The sequence below is a fragment of the Lonchura striata genome, chromosome Z, assembly GCF_046129695.1.
Source record: "Lonchura striata isolate bLonStr1 chromosome Z, bLonStr1.mat, whole genome shotgun sequence".
Lineage (NCBI taxonomy): Eukaryota > Metazoa > Chordata > Aves > Passeriformes > Estrildidae > Lonchura > Lonchura striata.
In genome coordinates this window covers 39,919,978-39,941,644 of record NC_134642.1, presented here as the reverse complement: position 1 = coordinate 39,941,644, position 21,667 = coordinate 39,919,978, and the positions used below count along the sequence as shown (strand labels likewise).

General features: G+C 42.7%; 1 protein-coding gene across 2 annotated transcripts in view; it reads left to right on the top strand.

Moving 5' to 3' along the window:
• LOC110484181 (phospholipid-transporting ATPase ID) overlaps nt 1–21,667 on the top strand; it is an 83,814-nt gene that overhangs the window by 22,516 nt on the left and 39,631 nt on the right. For both annotated transcript variants that reach the window (XM_021554646.2, XM_021554647.3), the window contains exons 3-5: nt 9,507–9,565; nt 19,144–19,257; nt 21,342–21,440. In XM_021554646.2, coding sequence (XP_021410321.1) covers nt 9,507–9,565; nt 19,144–19,257; nt 21,342–21,440 — 272 coding nt within the window. The remainder of the gene's footprint in view (nt 1–9,506; nt 9,566–19,143; nt 19,258–21,341; nt 21,441–21,667) is intronic.

Sequence of the window (21,667 nt, the reverse complement as noted above, 5' to 3'; positions counted from 1 at the left end):
CTTAAAAGGTTTTGTAACTAGGGGTTTTGTGACCTTCTGAAACATGTAGTAAAGCTGTGAGCTGAACTCACCCTTCCTGTCTATGTAGAAGATAAAAAAAATAAATCACATTATCAAAAACAACTCACAGGTCCCATCTCTAACTCATTCAAAATTCCTTCAAAGATCCCCATAGCTGGTGCCCTGTGATAACTGTGGAATATCTCTATTCACTGGCTTCCACCCATTGTTCAGCATTGGCACTTCATACTTTGAGGACAGGGACAGGCAGGTACTGTCCTTTAAAAAAATGGGAATAGAGAGCAGGAGGAATTCATCTACACAGATGGAAGAGCAGTCATTACTGCAGTTTTGTCTCCATAAGCCCAGCCTTGGGGCACTGTGAGAGGAGGAAGAAGGTTATAAATTGAGCTAGGGCTTTTGAAAATCTCACCTGGGTTTTCCTTCTTGCCACTCACCGAGGCAGCTGGGCTTGGGGCAGTCAGGCTCTGGGCAGAGCTCGGCAGCTCCTGAGGAAGGCAGACCATGACTAGAACCATGGGATATCTAGCTCAGCTGCCTTCTGGGATCCCCATTCTGATCCAATAGGAAATGTTTCACCACAATAGACATTGAGTAAGAAAAATGTATTTATTTTTACATAATTTCCCATGAGGGAAATAACTGTGAATTGGAAAAGTTCATTTTGGAGCTGTATTTATTTTTATGATTTTTTGCATCACTTCCTATCACAGTGCATTGCTGTTATTAACAACATGTGCAATTGTGTTAAGCTGTGGTATTTACCAGCATGTCTAAGAGATACTGTTTTCTAGTAAAGGAAATTATATGTGCCAGCCAGTCACTGTCAGACTAGTTTTCAAAATAAAAACAAAAAACTATTTCAGCTGCTTTTTTTGGCATGCTAATATAAGTCAAAATATTGTGAACTATTATAAGAAATAAAACCAGGACACATATAAAATTCTAAACCAATTGTGGAGGGGGAAAAATCAGCTTTTCAAAATGAAGAAAAGGCAATTTATATTAGTAATGTATTTAAATTATATATATTTCCTTCTGAAGTGCACTGAAACAAAATGAAAAGACATAGATGCTTCCTGAGAATTCATTTGCTGCTAGGCATTTTTGAGATGTGAAGAATCCCCATCTCTGCCCAGAGCCAGGGCAGGTGGCTGACACATTGCCAGGAGTAGGAAAGGAAGGAAAACCAGAAGTAGTGTTATTGCAGGAAATGGGAAAAGGGGAAGATGAGTCAGCCTATGTCCCTTCCTAGAAAAACCTACATGAGAATATTTTCAGGTTTAAGGTTATCCAACACTTCTTCCACCTGTATCCCAAGAGTTCTAGAAAAACCTAAATGAGAATTTAGATTTTGCTAGAAAAACCTAAATGAGAATTTAGGTTTTGCTAGAAAAACCTAAATGAGAATATTTTCAGGTTTAAGGTTATCCAACATGTCTTCCACCTGTTTCCCAAGAGTGCTATTTGACCACAAATGCTGTACATGCTGTTCAAATTTGGGGCATCCTTTTGGAGCTGTCTTTCCTTCTTTTCTCTTTTCTTATGATGATAACAGAAAATGCTGCTTTTAGAAAAGGGCAGGGTCTACCATTGAACTTTATGTTCAATATTAAAAATTTACTATACCTGAGGCAGAAATATTTCCAGTTCACCCTCAGGGGTTTTTATTTCAGATCTTTTATCTGCTATATCATAATGGGGGAGGTCAGTACATCTCCAAAGTGGATCCTCTGTTAGTGGTTCCAGTAACAAAATATTTTGGCTTTCTATACCAGGGATATATGGAATGTTTTACCTGTGTGAGAAATTCCACTATGTGTGGTGTTTGTTTGATGCTTAGCAAGAGGCTGAGCTCAGTACCAATCAGTAAAGACACTGTCCTTGACCACAAAAGTGTATTTATTGCATTTTATTTCTTCAGGAGGAAGGAAGATTCTTGTTTTTTGAGGCAAAAAGACATAATAAATATAGTTATTTTACAATGGAGGGACAGGAAGGATGAAAGAAGCCTAAACCCATTGATGATGGTGTCCCTGTAAGGTCATGATGTACGCTTTTTCTTAATTAAATGCCTCACACTCAGCACAGTCTACTCCATTTCTGAGATGCAAATGCATGTGATTACCAGCATAAATCCTGAGCAGCCAGAGAGTCTACGCAGAAGAGGGAGCATCTGCACATTAAAAATGTGTGGGTTTGTAGCATGGAGTTCAGGAGAGCCCTCCTATGAGTCAATAAAAAAACCACATTTGTTTTCCAGGCAGCTGAACGTGTTCCTGCTCCGAGCTGGGCTTGGCTCTGACCTCCTTCTCCCCGTTTCCATCCCACTGGTTTCTCACTGCTGCTGCTGCTGCCCCAGCCATGCTCGCTGAACCCTGCCAGGCTCTGGCTGTAATTCAGGGCAGGGATGGGCTTTGGTTTCGTGCTGCAGAGCAGCAGGTGCGCGGCACCGCTCAGGTTACAGCATGAGGGTGCACTCAGGTAATGAGGGTCTGACAAATGTCTGTGTCCCAGACTAGCTGTGAAATATAGATATTTAACCACTATGAACCTCAGTCCTGTCATAAGGCTCTTTGCTTCACCCATGCATCCTCTGATCCATATGAGATGATGAACCTTTGGCATAAAGACCCCTGGCTTTGGTTTTGGATGAAGTTCACTTGTTGCAGCTCTGATCCCAGAAAGGCACTGATGTGTTATGAATGTGAAATTCTGTGGTATCAGTGCTGTAAGAAATAATCACATTGTCTTTAACCCAGTGACAGGGACTCTATCCAGATACAGCACCTACAAATCAAGACACTTATTGCATAGTTATTTCACTTCAAATGATTGCAAAAAGGGGCAATTATTGCTTTAAGGTGCAAGGAGATTTTAGCTACTAGCCTGTATAATAACTTCCTAGAAGAAAAAGATTTTGGTTGCCTAACACAGTATATGATGACTTGCCCTCTCCCATGGAGTTGCCTTTCAATGGAGGCTGTAATTCTCAGGTTCTCTGAGGGGAGGATAGAGGTATTGACTCACCATGGCAGTTTTTAGTCTCTTGTGCACATAGATGAGCAGTCCAGCAAAGACCAGAAAACAGGGCTTGGATTTGTCTGTCTGTTAAGAGGTGGCTGATCTCCTGGATGCTGGGTGTGATGTGGCCACAGTTGAGAGGTGATACAAGAAGCTGGGCCACACAGTGATGGTGAGGTGACCAAAAGTAGGGACAACAAAAGTTAGGAGGGAGATGGGACAAGGAGGAGGTTGCAGGAGACATGTCATGAGTTGTGTGACTAGAGGGGGTCTTCTGAGACCTCTTACAGCCTGTTGCTACAGAGACCTGGATTACAGTCCCAGTACGGCCAGTTCCCTTACCAGAACAATCTGTTACAGCTTTCATAACATGATAATAGCTTTGCTAAGAACCACTCTATAAGGGCAGCTAGCGAGATGAGTCCAGCTCCTGGATGCCATTCTTTGTAGCTGGTCCAGGGCAGAGTTTTTGCTCTTGAGGTCACTTGTTTAAAGGGTGGAGGACAGATTATTATTTTTACAGAATTTATGCTGTCTCTGTTCTGTTGTCAGGGTTAGTTATGCATGCAATCCCCTAATTGGACTGTGTTCATTTTGTGCATGAAGTGTCAGTCCCTAGTTTGTACAGGACTTGGCAAAACCAGGCAGATCTTAAACTTCCATTTCTTGGAGCCACAAGGCCCAATATCTACAAAACTTTTCCAATACCCTCTTGAAAGCACTTCTCTTGGCATATGCTCCTTAGCATAAACCAGAAACAAATTTCCAGGCTGTCTGACCAGATATTGAATCTAACCTTTTGCAGGACTTTTCCATGCAGTCCTAAAGTAAGAAGGTTGGTGGGCTGGCCAGTTACATTTATAGCTCATTTTTTGGCATGGGTTTAATTTTATTAAATACAGATGTTATTCTGAGTTTTAGCTTCTAAAACTGTCTGCCTGAGAAAACAGGCACTTTCCCAGTGACTTGGTCTCAGTGGTTAGACCAAGAACTGGGCACTAAGCCATATTTATGTACACCGAGTTTCCACTGATGAATAATTTAAAATAGTTTTCAGTGGCAGTGAAATGATAACTTGGAGCGCAAATACCATTCCTTCTTTCCAGTGAATGCAATTTGCAGAAGCAGAACATTTGATTTACTTAGAGATACATTAAAAAGTTTCAAGAATTGAAAAACTTCTCATCTGATAGCCATACAACTTCACCCTCCCTTTTTCCTCATACCTTTCAGAATCAACAGGGCATGATAAGACACGCATGCTTAGATCTACAGCCAAAAAAACACCTCAGTTATGGTTTCCAGGCAAAGCTGGTGTAATGCTTGAGTTTTCTTAATTTTTGTTTATTATGATCATCCAAGAGACTTTATTTCTGTCCAAACTGTTCCAGAAACAAATGAGAGTTGTGTGGTCTGCAATGGTTGAGAACTGCTGGATTAGGAGTCACAGCAGTACAACCTCACCGTCCTCAACTGGCAAAAGCCACTGAGGCAGTGTTGCCCTGTGCATGTGGTCAGTGTGGTTCTCCTTTGGTGTAGCCAGAGGACAGGAAGTTCTCCTTGCTGATGCTGTTGGATGAGGCTCCCTGTGAAATTTATTGTGGTTTATCTTGATTTAGCCAAAGATATTGGCTGTTACCCAGCAGGAAAAATTAAATTCTTGTCACTAAAAATTAGGCTCATATTTTGGCCTTTAGGGACACTGCCTCTGAGAGAGGGATGGCTATGGCAACCAAAGGCTCCATTCAGTTTTGAGCAGGTTCACAGTTACCTGGGGCCTTAAGAAAGGGTTATCACAGAAAACCTTCCCTTAGGCTCCACACAGGAATGCAGTGCCTTGATTCTCATTTCTGTTCTGTTTCATGTCCCACTACCTCATGTTTCTGTGCCATCCCAAAGCTGTTTTTGCTGCCATTAATGTTTCTCACATAAAAGCCATGTGGAGAGTACAGCTCTCACTGTTCTGAGAGGCTCCTTTCCTCACTAGGGCACATGCATGTGGCAGCTTTTTTCTAAGTGCATTTGAGACTCTTGAGTTCAAATCCATGTGTCAAGTGCCTCTTCCCTGACTGCAAAGACCCTGGGGACAATCTGAGAAAGAGGATGGCTTCTTGCTCCCTCAGTGTGCCCTGGGAAGAGCAAAGGAGCTCAGGGCTTGTTCAACTGTTGCCTGCAGCACTTGGATTTCTGTTTCTGCATAAAGAACAGAGAGCCACTAAGAACTTCAGAAGCTGCAGTGTGACACTGAGGCTCTCCAAAGCTTTTGTCATCTATTCCTATTTACATCTAACACCATTTATCTTTTCTGTGGCACTTCTTCCAGGACTAGACTTGGAGCCCCTGAGGAGGGGATAAGGGTAGCACTTACTGTATGGCAGGAAACAGGCAAGTGTTGGGAAGTTCTGTTTTTCACAAATAGCTTTGTCTTTCATCGGCTTTGAGAATACCAGTTGTTCTCAGGAAAATTCCTGAAGGAGCACACAACACAATAGTTGAAGTCCAGCAAGTCTGAATCTCTTGAGCTCTGCTTCTGTTTTCCTCTGGGACACCAGATAAGTGACTCTGATCTCTTGGTACATTGTTCTCCCCATTGTGAAGATAAGAAAAAATTGTCTTAGGAAAGTAGTGAAGGATTAAGCACTTTGAGGTTATTGAATGAAGCCACTGTGGTTGATTTGAATCATCCATTTGGGGCAGATGGCAGCTGATTTCAAAATGACTGATACTGTTAGATGTGCCTGAAGAAGGAGAAAAGCACATTTGCCTGCTAATGTAGCTTTACATTAGTGATTAGAGCACTTGATGAAAATAGTCTACAGACAGAGACCAAAAAATTGTGATCTAAAGAAAGGCTTAAAAAATAGGGATGCTATGTACTTACAGGGTCATTGAAGGAAAAGGAGGAAGGCTAGCACTTCAATGCATTGAACAGCTTAGATGTATGCTAATGCAAGAGTGAGCAAACAGGAAAAACTAGGTATCTTAACACAATATTTAATAGCTGTAACAGACACATGCTGTGATAACTCATGAGACTGGAATGTTAATAGAAAAGAATAAAACTAACTCTATATGGTTAACTGAAGCTTTCCTTTTATGACTACATGGTCTGAAATGCATCTTGAAGAAAGAGATGACCGAATTGCAGATCTCTTAATAATGCTACAAGGTAATGAACACAAGCATAGAAAATCAAGAAGGGCAGTATTTATTAAAAAAAAAAAAAAAAAAAAAAAAAAAAAAAAAAAAAAGTAGTTTCCTGAGACTCAGGGTATGGTGGTAAATGAAGAATGACATCTATGCAGAGGCAGAGCTGGAGAGAAGTGTAGAGGAACACAACCTACTCAGCTGGCACAGATTTTGGTGCAGAGGTGGGTAACTTTTTGGAGAGGAGAGGAGGTTGTTTCAGAAGTGATTCCCTCCAAAAGGGAGGGAATGGGAGGAGCTGGCTGGTCCTCTGAAAGCTGGAGGGAGTGTAAACAGGAATAGTTATGAAATGATGTGATGATACTTGGGAAAAAGTGACAGTATCAAATTGTTTAACATTGACTTCAAGAAGGAAACCTTCAAAAAATATGAAGAGCTAATAGCTGAGACCTCATTCGAAGGACTCTTATGGTAGGGGAAGAATTAGACAGAGCTGTCATTTCCTTAAATAATTTATATTAAGGGGACATATATTATTAATTGTTATTAAGGGCACATATATTATTAATTGATATTAAGGGCACATGTATAAGTTATCACCTTTCAGAGAAAGGCTCCCAGGTGACTGAAATGGTGGAATCAGAAGCTCTCCATTTGCTTCAAAGGAAGGATGCCTCTAGAAGGTGCAAAACAGTTTGTTTTATCCAGCACTAACAGTGTGGCAAAGACTCAAAGTGAGAAAAGGCTATCAAGGACATAAAGGGCAATAAAAGTTATTCTGTAAGAGTTGGGGCCTCTGGGAATGCTCAGTGGAAAAAGCTTAGCAAATAAAGCTAAGAAATCAGAGGGGTTTTGTTGTAATGTGTTTGTTGGGTTTTTGTTGGTTTTTTTTCCTCCCTCTAGATATCTAACATAATTCTTGCCAAAATCAGAGGAGAAAGGGATAGGTTTTGGGCTGGAATAGAGGGAGAATGGGTTGGCTGGGTAAGGTAAAGCATGCCCTGGAGCAGTTCTGCCTTTGAGAATCTGGCTCACAGACAGGCGAAGTTCAGAAGACTGGGAAGAGAGCAAGCACAGGAAAAAAAAGAAAAGCTGAGCAATTATAGATGTATTGGCTTCACTTGAGTAAAGGTTAAAACAATAAAGTGAACCACTTCAAAGTAACTAGGAGTGTGTGTGGGGAAGAGAACAGTCAGCAGTCCTGAAAAACTGCATCAAACCAAAATTAATTCTGTTTTAGTGGTAGCTGGAGGGCTATTGAAAAAGCTTCAGATAGCTGCCATGTATCTTGACTGTCACTTGTGGCATTTTTACAAGTAAGCTGGAGATACATGCTTGAGATAAAATCACAAAATGGTGAGTGCCAGATTTTTCAGAAAAAAAAGAAGACGTTAATCATAGATATTGATGACTGATAAGGAAACTTGAAAGATTCATCAGGGGTATATCCCATCCTGAGTCTGGTATTCAATATTTACTTCTACATCTTGGCTGACAGAATAAAGAACACACTTAGTACATCTGTGAATGGCACCATGCTGGCAAGATCTACAAGCACACTGAAAGATAGGATTGGAATTGACTAGTTGGAGAAATAGTCTGAAAGAATTTGGATGCAGTTCAGCAAGGACAAATGAAAGCTTTGCATTGCCTGATAAGGCATCTGGCTTTGCCAGAAAGGATCTGCCAAAATGGAACATATTCTGGAAAGCCATCCTCTGTGTGCTGGTGGTGCATAAGGATGTTGCTTTAAATTACTCCTGGGTGAATTCTTATGCATCATGTGCATTGTCTGCAAGGAAATTTGTATGTCCCTTATGCCCTGGTCAGCTTTGGTAAGGCCTCAGCTGAAAACCATGGCCCATTTTGGGGATCCATTCAGAATGGGCTGAACTAGCTGGGAAGTCCACTGGAGAGCACCAAGGGTGATGCTCCTTCTGATGGATTAATGCCTAAGAAGTGACTGAAGAAATGGGAATTACTTACCTTTGGGAAGGCTAGTGTAAGGCATAAATGCCTTCAGTAGGTAGTGAACTTGGAATCACAGAATCCCTGCACAGAACAGCCCCAAGAACCACGCCTCATGCCTGAGAACATTGTCCAATATTTCCTATACTCTGTCAGGCTTGCTGCTGTGACCACTTCCCTGTGGAGCTGTTGCAGTGCCCAACCACTCTCTGGGTGAAGAACCTTTTCCTGATATCCCACCTAAACTTCCCCTGACACAGCTTCAGGCCATTCCCTCTGGTCCTCTCACTGGGCACCCAGAGGGGAGAGCAGTGCTTGCCTCTCTTCTTCCCCTCCTAAGGAAGTTGTGGAAAGCAATGGGGTCTTCCCTCAGTCTACTCCTCTCCAGGCTGGACAGACCAAGTGACCTCAGGTGTTCCTCATATGGCTTCTCCTCAACTCCCTTCACCAATCACATGATCCTCCTTTGGTCTCTTTCAAATAGCTTTCATACCTTTTGTACACTGTGGTGCCCAAAACTGCACACAGGACTCAAGGTGAGGCTGCACCAATGCAGAGCAGAGTGGGACAATCTCCCTCAACTGTCTGTACTCTGTATCCTTGGCAAGTAGCACAAGGAACTTAGGGGAAACTGAAAACCACCTTTGACCCTTCACCCTCTGGGAGAAGACAAAACCTCTTGAAATTGAAGGAACAAGTTTTATGTTAGATAATGCAGGGGAAAACTGCCCTAGGGGAAGCAGACTTCAGTCCTGGAATAGAGAGTTGAAGAACAGGTGTTGCTGGAGCTTTTTTTTGTCATTTTTGGGGAAGAGAGGCAAGACCCTGCTTTGAGGTAAAGGACAAATTTGATGACCTTTTGATATCTTTCCAGTAATTTTTGATTTCATGACAGCTGCGGGGATGATGTCCCATCAGTGGGATGATGATCAGAAATGCACCTGTGCTTGGAGAAGGGCACCCACCAACTGTAGGCTGATAGCAAAACCTGCAGAGACTTTAGGGGGAAGAGAAGGAGCAGGGCAGGACAAGTGAGCACCACTAGTTAAGTGGGAACTCCTACCCAGAAGGTGAACAACCTGACCAGGCACTGGCATTGCAGTGAGTGGTGGGTAGAGGAGATTTGTTCCATGGTGTTAAGAGTGCCATGGTACCAGTGCACAGTGCTGCTCCATCAGTGTCACCAGCCACCCCAGGGCCCTGGCATGGGGCTCTTGGCACAGACCTCCGATTCACTGTGTCACTCCCTTCTAGCAGCTCTGCTTGCACTTTCTGATGCTCCATTCACATCTGTATTGACTCATCTTACCCTCAAGCCTGATTGATGTGTTTCCTTTTATTTCCAGAGGAAGAGAGACAACTTCAAGCAAACAACCGGGATTTTAATCTGCAGTTTGAATATGCTGTAAGTAACCAGTGTATGTTGTTTCATGCAGATGTAGTCACAGATGTAGCTGCATCTGTTTCATGTCTCAAGTGTTGGTTCAAAGGGGTGAACAGAACTGCATGCCAGCTATGGCTCTGTAAACCAGGCAAACACAAGCCAGATGAACCATCAGAGGTGGATTGCTGCTAACTCAGCCTGAAAAATGGGCAATTGAAGTAGATGCAGTTCTGGAAACGCATGCCATAGTGACTTTGCACACTTACAGAAAATTATTTGTGAGTCACAACGTTTGCAGGATCAGGCTCCAAGGCCTTTCAATAACGGAACCTGGGGGCAGTTTTCTTTGGAAATTTGTCTCCATTTAAAGTAAAACATGAAAGGAAATGTGTCAGTTCCTCAGCTTTGTCAGTGAAATCATCTCTGTCAGGAAGGTTTTGAATCTAGCCCTTGTGGCTTTCTGCCAGTTTTTCTGCCAGATTTTTAACAGCCTACAGGTTCACTCTGTGCCATGAAATATGTAATTCCAAAGTGCACCTTGACACAGGCTGGCTGTGTCCCAGGTCTGCCAGGCTAATTTGCCAGGGAGCCCATTGGGCAACTTCATTTCCAAAGTTTGTGGATCATTTTCTGATACTGTGTGCAGAGGAGGGCTAGCTCAGCCTCTAGGTCAGTCCTGCCTGCCTGTAGCAACATCCCCTCTGTAAGGCCACCCTGAAGCTGCATTCTTTCAAAGTGTTTTGAGCTGTCAGTTAATACCAAAGTGAATTTTGTGAATTTTTGTCCTTTGAATATCTGAATTCCAGTGGTGAAATTAATAATTCAGTTACTCAGGAGCTCTTTGAATCATGTTTTGGTTTAGGAACATCACAAGTATTTTCTCGGCAAGAAGTGAAAAAACTAAGCATTTTAGAACACAATAATTTCTTGTGATGGGGACAGTATGACTTGCCAGCAGGTTTGACTTATGGCAACGCGGTGGTTTTCAGTGGCTGCTTTTCAGCCATGAACATGGGTTAGAGCTGCTAAGGTTCAGAGCTGCTGCATATGTCCTGAATATTAAATGCATGGCAGTTAATATCTGTGAAGTACTATGCAGCATGAATGTCTTATCAAGATTGGGGATTTGAGACTGGGGAAGTGAATTTGATTTGCACACAACCTGTTCATAGTGTGCTGCGATGGTTATTGCTACTACATATGGTTTCATAATCTTCCACTGAATGATTGCAATTTGCAGTAGTGGGACAAGAAAGTAGGAGGGAGATGGGCCTTACATCAGGGTAGAAGGAACAAGAAACTCTTCTGGTTCTGTGCCTAATTATGTGAAAAGACATTCAGAAAACTGACTTTGCATGACACTGCTTTCCAGCTGATTGCTTGATTGTGCCCAAGGATTTGCAAATAGCCACAATTAAGTAGACAACTTTGAGAACACTTCAGAATTTCGGTAAGTCTGTGATTAGGTGATAAAGTGAAGGCAGCCAAAAAGCCAGCTAAGTATAATATGTTAAAACTTGGTAGTGAGTTTTGATAATCATGTCCCTTATTTTAGTCAGCTATGGCTTTTGATTTCTGGACTCCTGTGTAGACTGAGGCTTAGGAAATCCAGGAAACTGCCCAAAAAGAACCAGACCTTGAAGTGGTGAGTGGATGGTGAGGTACTAACAGACTTTAGGAATTGGTGCAAGAACTGCCCTAACTGTACAGGGCTGCACATCATGTCCTGGACTGCTTATCTCCAATAAGTCCTCACAAAAATTAAATTTATTAACTCTACATTACTATAGTGTATGAAAAGAACTAACCTTGCCCATAACTTACTTCACATCCTATGCTGTAGATTGCTGATGAATATGGAAATGACAAAAAGAGAGATAGTCTCCTGGCATCCTGCCATAACATATCTATGATGCTCCTGAAAATTAGCTCTTCCAGGCAAGGGTTAAATTTGAGTACTTTCCTCACATTCCGATTTGTGTCGTCATGGTGGGGTTGCTCTGATAAGCACTAGGATGTGGTTCAGGGGAAAAGGACCACGAAGGACCACTTTTCCAAAGGAAACCCACCAATATAAGAAAGCTTTAAAAGTATTTTAGACAGTGAAAGTCACAGGACTGAGTTTCAGATTTCTTGGTAACTAAAGGCTACATTAGCCATAAAACTTATGGAACAGGTTCTTGCAACAAAGCTAGGTGAGGCGGTAAATGTTTCTTTAGGGTGAGGCAGTTGCTGAGAAAGACCAATAAGGAAAAAGAAAGGGAAATGCAAGCCTAGGTGTTGTGTATTGACTTACTGCTGTGGCCAGGCTTGCTGTCCCACCTGCTGTGAAGATCTGAGCCTTTCACTAAACGGACAGTTTCTATTATGTGGGCAAATAGTACAAAGGTACAGAAGTGTTTTGTCCTTCTTTATCACAGCAAGAACAGGGAGGTGGGAAACTACAACCAGAGGTGGGTGTGTTGCCCTTGAATATCCCTATTCCTGGTGGGACTTTGTCCCTTACCGGTGCAAAGTCTGGAGGATATCTGTGAAAGGAGAAGAGACGAGCAGATAAAGACTTGAAAACCCTATTGTGTGTGGAGTCTGACATCAGCTCTGGCAGCTGCTGGAAGGTGGCCCTCAGCATGAAGCAAGACTCCCGAATTGCTCAAACCAGCTTCGCAGGAACCCAGTGCTGCACCGTGGAAAGCTGTATCTGACAGTGCATGCAAGGGCATGTCCACCTCCATCACTCTACTTGCAGGAGACTTCGGAAGGCAAATTCACTCCCTGAGCTGTTAAAAAATACAGGAGATGCAAAACTGCAGTATGTCCCTGCCTGCCACACTTCTCCAGCCATGAAGCCTCAATAGTTAAGCAGAAGGCTTAGAAAAATAATAATAATAAAAAAAAACTTTAAAAGAAGGTGCTGTGCAGTTAACTGGAAGGGCTGAGTGTGAAGGTGTGTACACTGCCCACCAGATCACAAAATTAGTTAGGAATTACTCAGAAACCAAGTGTGAATGAGTGGCATGAAAAGGCACTTAGAGCAGCAGAGAGAAGGTCTCAATATAGGTCAGTAAAAGTGAAAAGTCAAGTCCTAATCCTGTGTTTATTCACAATGTAGACAGAAAGATCCTTCCTGAATTCAGAAAGAGATTTGTACTGTGTAAAGACTGAAATAAAGTGGAAAGCAGGGTGGCAGATGTAGTATAGCAAGGTTTAAGGCCTTTAATAAACTTAATCTATCTGCACTCACCCCAACACAGCTACAGAGGGGACAGCCTCTGTGTGTCCACCACGATGGGCTCCCCATCAACACTCTGGAGAGGAAAATCTGTTCTGAAGGCTTTTAATATTTTCTCTGATCCTAGTTCCTTTTTTAATTCTTTGCTTTCACATTGGAATTTAGCACAGCTGCACTGGGACGTCATGAAGAGCTGCGAAAACAACTTTGAATTGGCTTTCAGACAATAGGAAAGGAAATGCAAGGCCTGTGAGTCAATGACAAATTTCATCTTGGATCAGGACCCAGGGTCAAGCCAGCATTCTTTCATCAGGACCAGCAGCAAAGGGGCTGCTTGGACTCGGGTCACCTGATGAAGTCTCTAGTGAAATAGGAGGGATGTATATAACTTCCTATAGCCAATACACATTGCCTGGGCTGGATCAGCAGCTGGGTTCTTATCTGTTTGAAATTTAATTGGAGAGCAGGGAGCTCTGGTAGTGGCTCCACCTCCTGTGCTTGCACTCTTTGATCTCAGATGGCTGCCTGGTGTGTGATCCTCAAGGACCTTATCGGCATGGTCAGGGTTGTGGCACCAGCTGCTCTCTCTTCCTGACTCAACCTGCAAATGTTTCCCAGTGTCTCATGCTCAAGGTGGAAAGGAGTGTGGTCTGATGAAGTGAAAAGTGGTTTCAGTGGTCCCTGAAGGAATAGGTACAGCAGCAACCTGCACTGCTCTTTAGTAAGATGTAAGTTGTATCCATCCAAAGAGCAATGAGGAGTCAGGGAGCAGCCTGAGTGGGGCTGTAGTTTGAGAGGAGGCAAGCTGGAAGTGGAGGTGATCCAAGCTCAGGCAGAGCTCTCACTGACCAGGGTGCAGTTCTGCAGCATCTGGCTGATACGGACAGGGCAGGATGCTGGCGATGGGGTCCATCCTGACCATTCCAGACAAGGTGAGGTGATAAACTAGGTCCAAGGCCCTCTTAGGGAGCCCAGGCAGAGGTGGGCTGAATACAAATCTATACCAAAGGTCCATGGTCCATCAAGGATGTAGAACTGGATAGATATATCTGGGAAACTAGGAGAGATGACAGTCTGGAGATGGGGACTTCTACAACACAGCTCAGGTGAGGATAGAAGACTCATGGCTGAGCTTAAGTGAACTCCTGAGTTCTGGATAGGGGTTGTGGCTGGAGACTCCAGGTGAGGTCAAGGTCCTCAAGGCATATCAGGCCCCTGAGAAGTACGTAAATATTGAGCTGTGCCAGATGTGGTCTTCAGTGAAGTCCATAGACTCCTTTGGATCAAGTCTTCCACTCTTCATCAAAGTCAAATGGAGAGAATAGTCTGACTGGGCTGGTTGGGAATCTTGTTGTGTGAGACCATAATGAAAACAGTGGTTTGGAGTTTGTCTCCTTTGCACCACTCAGCGGTGCTCTGCCCTCTCCTTCTTTACTGCTTCCTGCCAGGCAGCATCTTCAGGTACTGAGCCAAGCCAGGAGAGAGCACAGTGCTGTCAAACGGGGTGCCTAAGAGACAAGACTTCTAGGTTATTGTGCTTGGCTTGTCTGTGAGCAATGAGGATGTCAAGCCATGTGTTGTCCTTTGCACCACCATGACAAGGACACTCACCAAACTGATGATTAACTGCTCAGTAATGGGGTGACACCAGACTGAAGGAACAACATAGAAAAACACAATCAGTGATCATGCTTTCTTACAGATTTTCACAGCATACCCAACATGTGATGAGATCCTGGAACTCTCTTCATTAGTCCTGTCAAGAGAGGGTCAAGGGGTTGCATATGTAAGACATTCCTATCCTTTTTCTGTTCAAAGGAAGGAAAAATGGGGTGGGGGGGAGGAGGGGGAGGGAAGGAAAAGGGAGGAAAAGAGAACTGTGCTTTGGAAATTGGCAATTTTATTTCTACTCCTGAGAGTTTACTTTCTTACAGGGACTTTTACAGGGACCAGATTAACACCACCACATCCTTTTGGCTTTTATCAGTCTTCTGTTGAGTTAGGGCTGCTGCCTACCATCAGGAATAAGTCAGTGAACTTGGGAGTCTTAAAACTGGTCTAGTCTGATTGTTCTGTACTCCCTGTGAAAACAAAATCTTGGTGGTATCATATGTATTACATATTACATGTAATATTACATGAGTTATTTAAACTGTTACATGAGTTTATCAAAAATTTTCATGAGCACATTCACAGCCCTGTGGTCACATTTCTGCTTATGGCTTCTGTGTTCTCTGCAATGGCACTGTTGCAGTTAAACAGAGGGCCATGGAATTGTGCTTCTGCCACCTCCTTGGTGAGGCTTTACCAATACACCTGGAAAAGACATTTCTGCTGCTCAGCTGTTCTATTGGTCTGTGGTACACAAGTACCAGCAGAATTGCCAAGTGTTGTGGCATAACACATGCCTGTGGGGTCACGAAATTCTTGCTAAAATTTTCTTATGGCTAGGTTGTCCAGATGGGAGCTATTATGTTACTGAGCCGGGGTTTAAATTCAGAGGGTCAACACCTTACCCTTTAGTGCCTGTAATCTAGCCACAAAAGCATCAGTGTTTCTTATTTCTAGTGACTTTTATGGCAAGGAGATGATTTGTTTGCTCAGCGATCTAAGGTAGGAGCCATCTGCTGAGTTTTGCTTGCTGTTGGACGTCACAGGCGGGCTTCTGAAAACACCCCCAAAATAACAGCTCATCTGCCAGATCTGGACTTGTGTAACTGTGGAGAGATGAGCACTATTCTTAGGGACAGCATTTTGGTGGAGTCACACCTCCAGGAGGTGTGAATCTAGCCCCTGAAAAGAGCAGATGAGAATAATCCCTCACCCACAGACAACATTGCTCTGGTGTCAAGTTTTGCATCTGGAGAGCTTCAGGCTGACTGTGGGTAACCATGCTCAGACCTGCTCATTTAGGACACAGGTGCATGCAGGGACTGCCTTTGGACAACCAGAGGTCTAGGGCAGGTCAGAGAGTAAATGTAAAGCCCCCCATCCCCATATTTGTGCTTAGCCCATATAACTGTTCTTAGCTGTTGGTTTTCATGAATCTATAAGAAAACCAGAAGTTTCAGTAAGGCCTCTCAATACCTAATTGCGATTACAAAGATTATTCCTCTCCATGACTTTTTTTTTATGGAAGTCTCCCCCACTGTAGGCAGAGTGTGTGGACTGTGAGGCAGATGATGTGTTAGAAGCATTGCTTGTGAAATGATGGCTGCATGTGGATTACTTAATGCAGTGATGCAGCCTCCCGTAGCACCCCTCCCACCCCAGAGTCAGGTTCTGGTCCAGCTCTAAAGAGTGACAGGGTCTGATGATGTTAAGCATCACAGATTAGGATAAGATCAAGAGCAGAGGCCAACTGAGATTTCCCTGCAGCTGGCCAAGAGCCTGAGCTGTCAAAGCACACAGCCCTGTAGCATTGCCTGAAAATATAATCTATACCTGAAAGAATTGGATTTGCTCAGGCTGGAGAAGAGAAGGCTTCAGGGTGACGTAGCCATGGCCTTCCAGTACCTGAAGGGAGCCCATAAGAATGATGGAGAGGGATTTTTACAAGGGCATGTAGCAGACAGGGCAAAGGAATGGCTTCAAACTGAGGATGGGTTTAGATTAGATACTGGGAAGAAATTCTTTATTGTGAGGGTGTTGAGGCACTAGCACAAGTTGCCCAGAGAAGCTGTGGGTGCCCGACCCCTGGAAGTGTTCAAAGCCAGGCTGGAGCAATCTGGTCTGGTAAGAGGTGTCCCTGCTCATGGCAGGAATAGTTGTAATGAGGTGATCTTTAAAATCCCTTCCAATCAAAATAATTCTATATTTCTAAGACTATATGATATCTGACATAGTGCTTCAGCTGTATCTGTGATATGGAAATGCAGAGTTTTGATTTGGAAAGGCTAAAGTTTTCTCTAGTTTGTCATTATAATTTGCTATTGATATGCCTTTATCCTCTGAGGTCCATGAACAAGTTATGTGTTGAATTAGAAATATTTATAGTAGTTACAGGTTCTTTTTTTTCCCCTGGTGATTAATTTTAATTATAGATTCTAGAATAATGAGAAGATCCATGATAATACCCCCCGTCCTTATCCTCAGGTCTAAAGTTCCCTAGTGTCCCAGAAGACACTGTGTGCCCAACAATATCATGATCCTGAACAACTATGGAGAAAACACTGGTTATCCAGATTCCTGCAGTTAAGCATTTGGAAACTGTTATGTCTGGGGTTTTTACCATGCCTAATGGCAATAGGAAACAAAATGAATGGCTGTAGTTCATTCAATTTTTCTGATGTAATTAATGGACAGAAATAGAAGGCAGGAATTGAAATAAACCACTCCCATTCTTTTCTTTTTCCCTTCTGAGATTTTTGCAGGCAAAGATCTATAAACTTTATCTGAGTGTTTACTGAGTAGTTTTTCCCATGTTATATGCAACCCTCTGAAATCTGTTGACGCACAAAGGTCAAGTCCCCTGCATTTACTTTTTCCTGCAGCAATAATCTTCTGTTTTTTCTTTAAGTAATTGGTCATAATACTTGTCCTCAGAATAGTGGACAGATTTCTTTATTTAGATCCAGCTTTAATTAAAAAAATCTGCTAGACTGTGTGCCTGATAGATACAGTCTTGTCAAGCAATTTAGTTCCTAGCATGCTGGGTTTGCAGAGGATGCTGTTTTTCCATTGCTTCTGTTTCAGCAGTGTCCATGGAGCCTGTCCATGACACATACCCCATGGTTAAGGATTTTGAAATAAACCAAATTTAGCTACACATCATGGCATAGACAGAGTTAGCCACACTTGCAGGTAGCTGCCTGATACCAGGAGACAGGCTGTATGTATTGTATGTATGATGATCACTGATAAATATATTTTCTTGCTGGAGTGCAATCAACAGGAGGATTTGGCTAGGTCTTCTATGAAGGCTGTTTTAATTTCTGCCCTTTTAGAGACTTACTCATTTGGCTTGTCCAAGGGATAAAACTTGATTTTAATGCTGAAGAATATACGCTGTACTGTGTGTCTGAAGGTAGAGAAATCCAGTAACTGCCTAAGATGGAACAGCTTCCCCCACACATACCTTTCAGTGGTAACCTGAAATAATTGGTTTAGTGCTGGAAACATGCTGATGCATGTCAGTGTTGATGTTGAGATCCCGGATTAATGCATGGATAAGAAGTGGGCTGTGATTCATACTTAGCAGCTTCTGTCCTCCCACCAGCTTAACAATATCTAAAGGCTATTACAAATACTGCAATCACCATTTTCTCTGCTGTTGAACCAGCATATTTATTATGGAATTCAGGTGTGCTTTATATCTGCCTCCTTGTGCTGTCATACCTGAGGTTCCTTGGAAAGGGGTTAATGGGCATTGTCTGGAGAGCAGAAGCTCTCCAGGGGGAAAAATTTAAGATGTTCTCACAACAAGGGGGATTCATCCTTCCAGAACTAAGCCTGGACCAGGGCCTGTTAAACATCATATGAAAAGATAGTCTAGCACACCTGAAAACTAAAGAACAGCAGCAGCTGGTGGTTCAGTAGGATGCATTGAGCCTGTCTGGCTGGTAGCATGTATTGGACCAAACAACTCTTATCTTTGGAGAAAGAAAATAGCCCATTCTGCAATTTCAAGCTTAGGTCTTTCTGTGGTTTGCAAAAGACAGACTGGGGAGCAACCACTTCTTGTGGCTGAGGGGCCATTTGAAATTAGAAAAGGAAACTGGAAATAGGGAACAGAGCTGCAGCTCACTTACTGAAATAGTGAATTCTTGTATTAGTGACTGTTTGCACAATGCCACATCCTAGTGATTTTTGTGAATAGAAACAAGCCACCCGTTGAAGCTGCTGAGCTGAAAGTTTGCTGAATAAACTCAAAATTATAATAATAATAATAATGTCATATTCTGCTCTTGGGAGGACATATGCCTCCAGTAGGGTTGTCCAGCCAGGATTTTTCAAAGCATCAGACAAGCTACAGATGGTGGACCTGGCACGTGTTTTCCAGCCCTGCTTTATAGATGCTAACAGCAAAATGGTTGTATTCTGGTTACAATTCTCAATTTTCTCTGTGCAGTGTGTAAGTAAGAAGACTAAATAAAGGGAAGATGTTGTGAACAACGACATACAAGTTTATCTACCTGCAGCAGCACTTGCATTAGCCAAGCATCATGTTTTCACCCATTCTAAGAGGAATTCTCTGTTTATCCATACTTGGCATGATTGTGTGGGGGGAAAAGGAAACGCTTTTTGAGCTGCTGTAGGGAACAATGCTATTGCTAAATATAAGCAAGTAAGACACAGTTGAAATTTGTTGTGCTATAATTTTGTTTCCTGTTTTACCAATTCTACTTATTTTCATTTTTTTTCCCTACAGAACAATTCAATTAAAACATCGAAATACAATTTCTTCACTTTCCTGCCTCTCAACCTGTTTGAGCAGTTTCAGCGAATAGCCAATGCTTACTTCCTTTTCTTGCTGATTTTGCAGGTATGAAATCACTCTGCTGTTTCCAGCAGATTGTTCTCTGTTATCAAAGCCAGTCTATGTTTGACAGGTGTAATGAAGTGCAAGCTATATTCCTGGTGTGAATTAGCATCTTAGTAAAATCTTACAGTACATAGAAAGTAGGGCAGAAAAAAGCAATTTTCTCTTTTACCTTTGGATATGAGCGTTTGAACTAAATGAAGGAAAAAGTTAATTAGTTTTCAACAAACTGTGCAACATTTTCATGCCCTGCCCTACTATCCCTTTGTGTCTACTTTTGAATGCTCCTGGCTGTCCTCAGACTTGCATTACTTATTCATCCTGTACTATGAAGCCAAGTTGTCTCTTACCCATAGATTTTAGGGTGAATTCCACAGGCAGTCACAAAGGAAAACAGCAAGATGGATGCCACCTTTGTAACCTGTGGTGTTTCCCTGGGAGGGAAGGAGTTAACATCAGGAAGGCTTAAGGTTGTGGCTAATTTGCATAAAGCTGGATATTGCTGCTCCCTTTTCCAGGGTGAGGAAGGTGTCCAGCAGGGAGTGTGCCAGACACTGACAGCACTGTTGAGCCCTGTGAATTGCAATGGCATTATGTTGCACTTTGCTCATCACTGTTGCTAATGATACCCTGAAAGCTAAACACACTGGATAAATTGATATCAGGATTTCTGCCCCTTTGCACCTTGCCGTGTACTCTGCCATTTTTGTGTCGTATTAGAATATATGTTATCAAAAGAAGTGTGTAATTTTGATCATGGTTCAAGCTTAATGTTTTAAAGTTAATCATTTCACTGCACAAAAAGTTGCAAAATAACCCATTTCAAATGCTTTTTTAATATAATTTCAGCTCAAAAAAGCATAGGTGAAATGTGGTTAAGCCTTCAGCAAACCACATATGATCTTTTTTGCTTATTTACAGGGAATGAATTTTTGAAATTACAGTGCATCTATATTTTTTAAGAGAAGGTTTCTTTTTAGCTGAGCTGAGAGCACAGTTCCTATGTTGTTGTACTGCACTCTAGCTGTTTGTCTGTCAAATTCATGGGATTTCAAAGTATTTGCCTTAAATTATTCCACTGTGTGTTTAGCTAGGCCATCTAGGGTTGGCTATATATAAAAGCACACAGCCTTTTCTTTACATCAAGGTAGCCTAAAGAGGGCAGGCATTAGTCTACATATTCCTCACTCCATCCCTGTGGGACTATTCCTGCATCAAGTGTGGATGTGATGGGCAGGCTGTGGGGATTCTGTCTCCCCCTCCTTTGGCACAGACCCTCAGGACATGCATTTTCCAAGGCAGATGAGAAGGAAGCAGTTGCATCCTGTACAGCTGAGCAGGGCTATGGTGCCTGTAGGATCTAGGCTATGACAGATATCAACTTCAGAACGCACGTGGCATTGTCACTTCCCAGATCCAAACTGAGGGACACACGAATGCTCTTTTCACATTGCTTCCATCCCTGGTGCTGCACTTCTAGAGGAAGGGGAGAATTGTGTGGGAATGAGACATCTCCCTCGGCATGACTGATGGCCTAAGAGAATCACCCTCAATGCTTTGGTCCTCTCACTGTAAAAGATGCAGGAAACAAAGATGGCTGTGCTGCTCTTGGGAGAGCAAGGTCAGCCCTGGCAACAGCTTGCATTGTCCGTTGATGCAAAATTTACTTCATGAGAAGTTACTGAAACAAAGAACAGAAGCTTTTGAGGGCTCTGCACAGCTGGTTTTGCTCAGATAGCTCTTGAGTCCCTCACAGGGGGCTTGCCCATGTCAGTACTTCCAAAGCAATATCCTGGGGATTTGGCAATCCTAATTCTGCAAACAACAATAAAGAGCAACCCACTACACTTTCTGACAGCTTCATTTTTCTAACTTAAATTATAGCTTGCTTTGTAAGGAAAACATAGGTTCCCTGGCTCTCCCACCTTTTAAGGGGGTGGAGGGTCACATATCAGGGATGGAGCTACATTTCTGTATTTATTCTATATTCAGATATCATAGAAAAATGTTGTCTGCAGCTTGGTTAGGAAGCAGTGGCTTTCTGAACTGGCAGGAAATGTTTTAACTCAGATCTTTTCTTCCTACAGCTGATTCCGCAGATTTCCTCACTGGCCTGGTTTACAACAGTGGTGCCCCTGGTGCTTGTGCTAGCTGTATCAGGAGTCAAGGATGCTATTGATGATTTTGTAAGAACTGTATTTCTGACCTGTACTTTGGAGTTGGCCTGTGATTCTTCAGCAGAGTAACTGAAAGAAACTGCATAAAAAAACTGGTGGCAAGTAATCAGATGGGGTCAGAAAATTAAGTCCCTAAAATCTATAGTTTGTTACTGAAACAGGAGCTAGAATTTCCAAATTGATGACCAGCTCAGCAGCTCCATTGACTTTCTCTGAAACTGCTCAGCATATCTGAA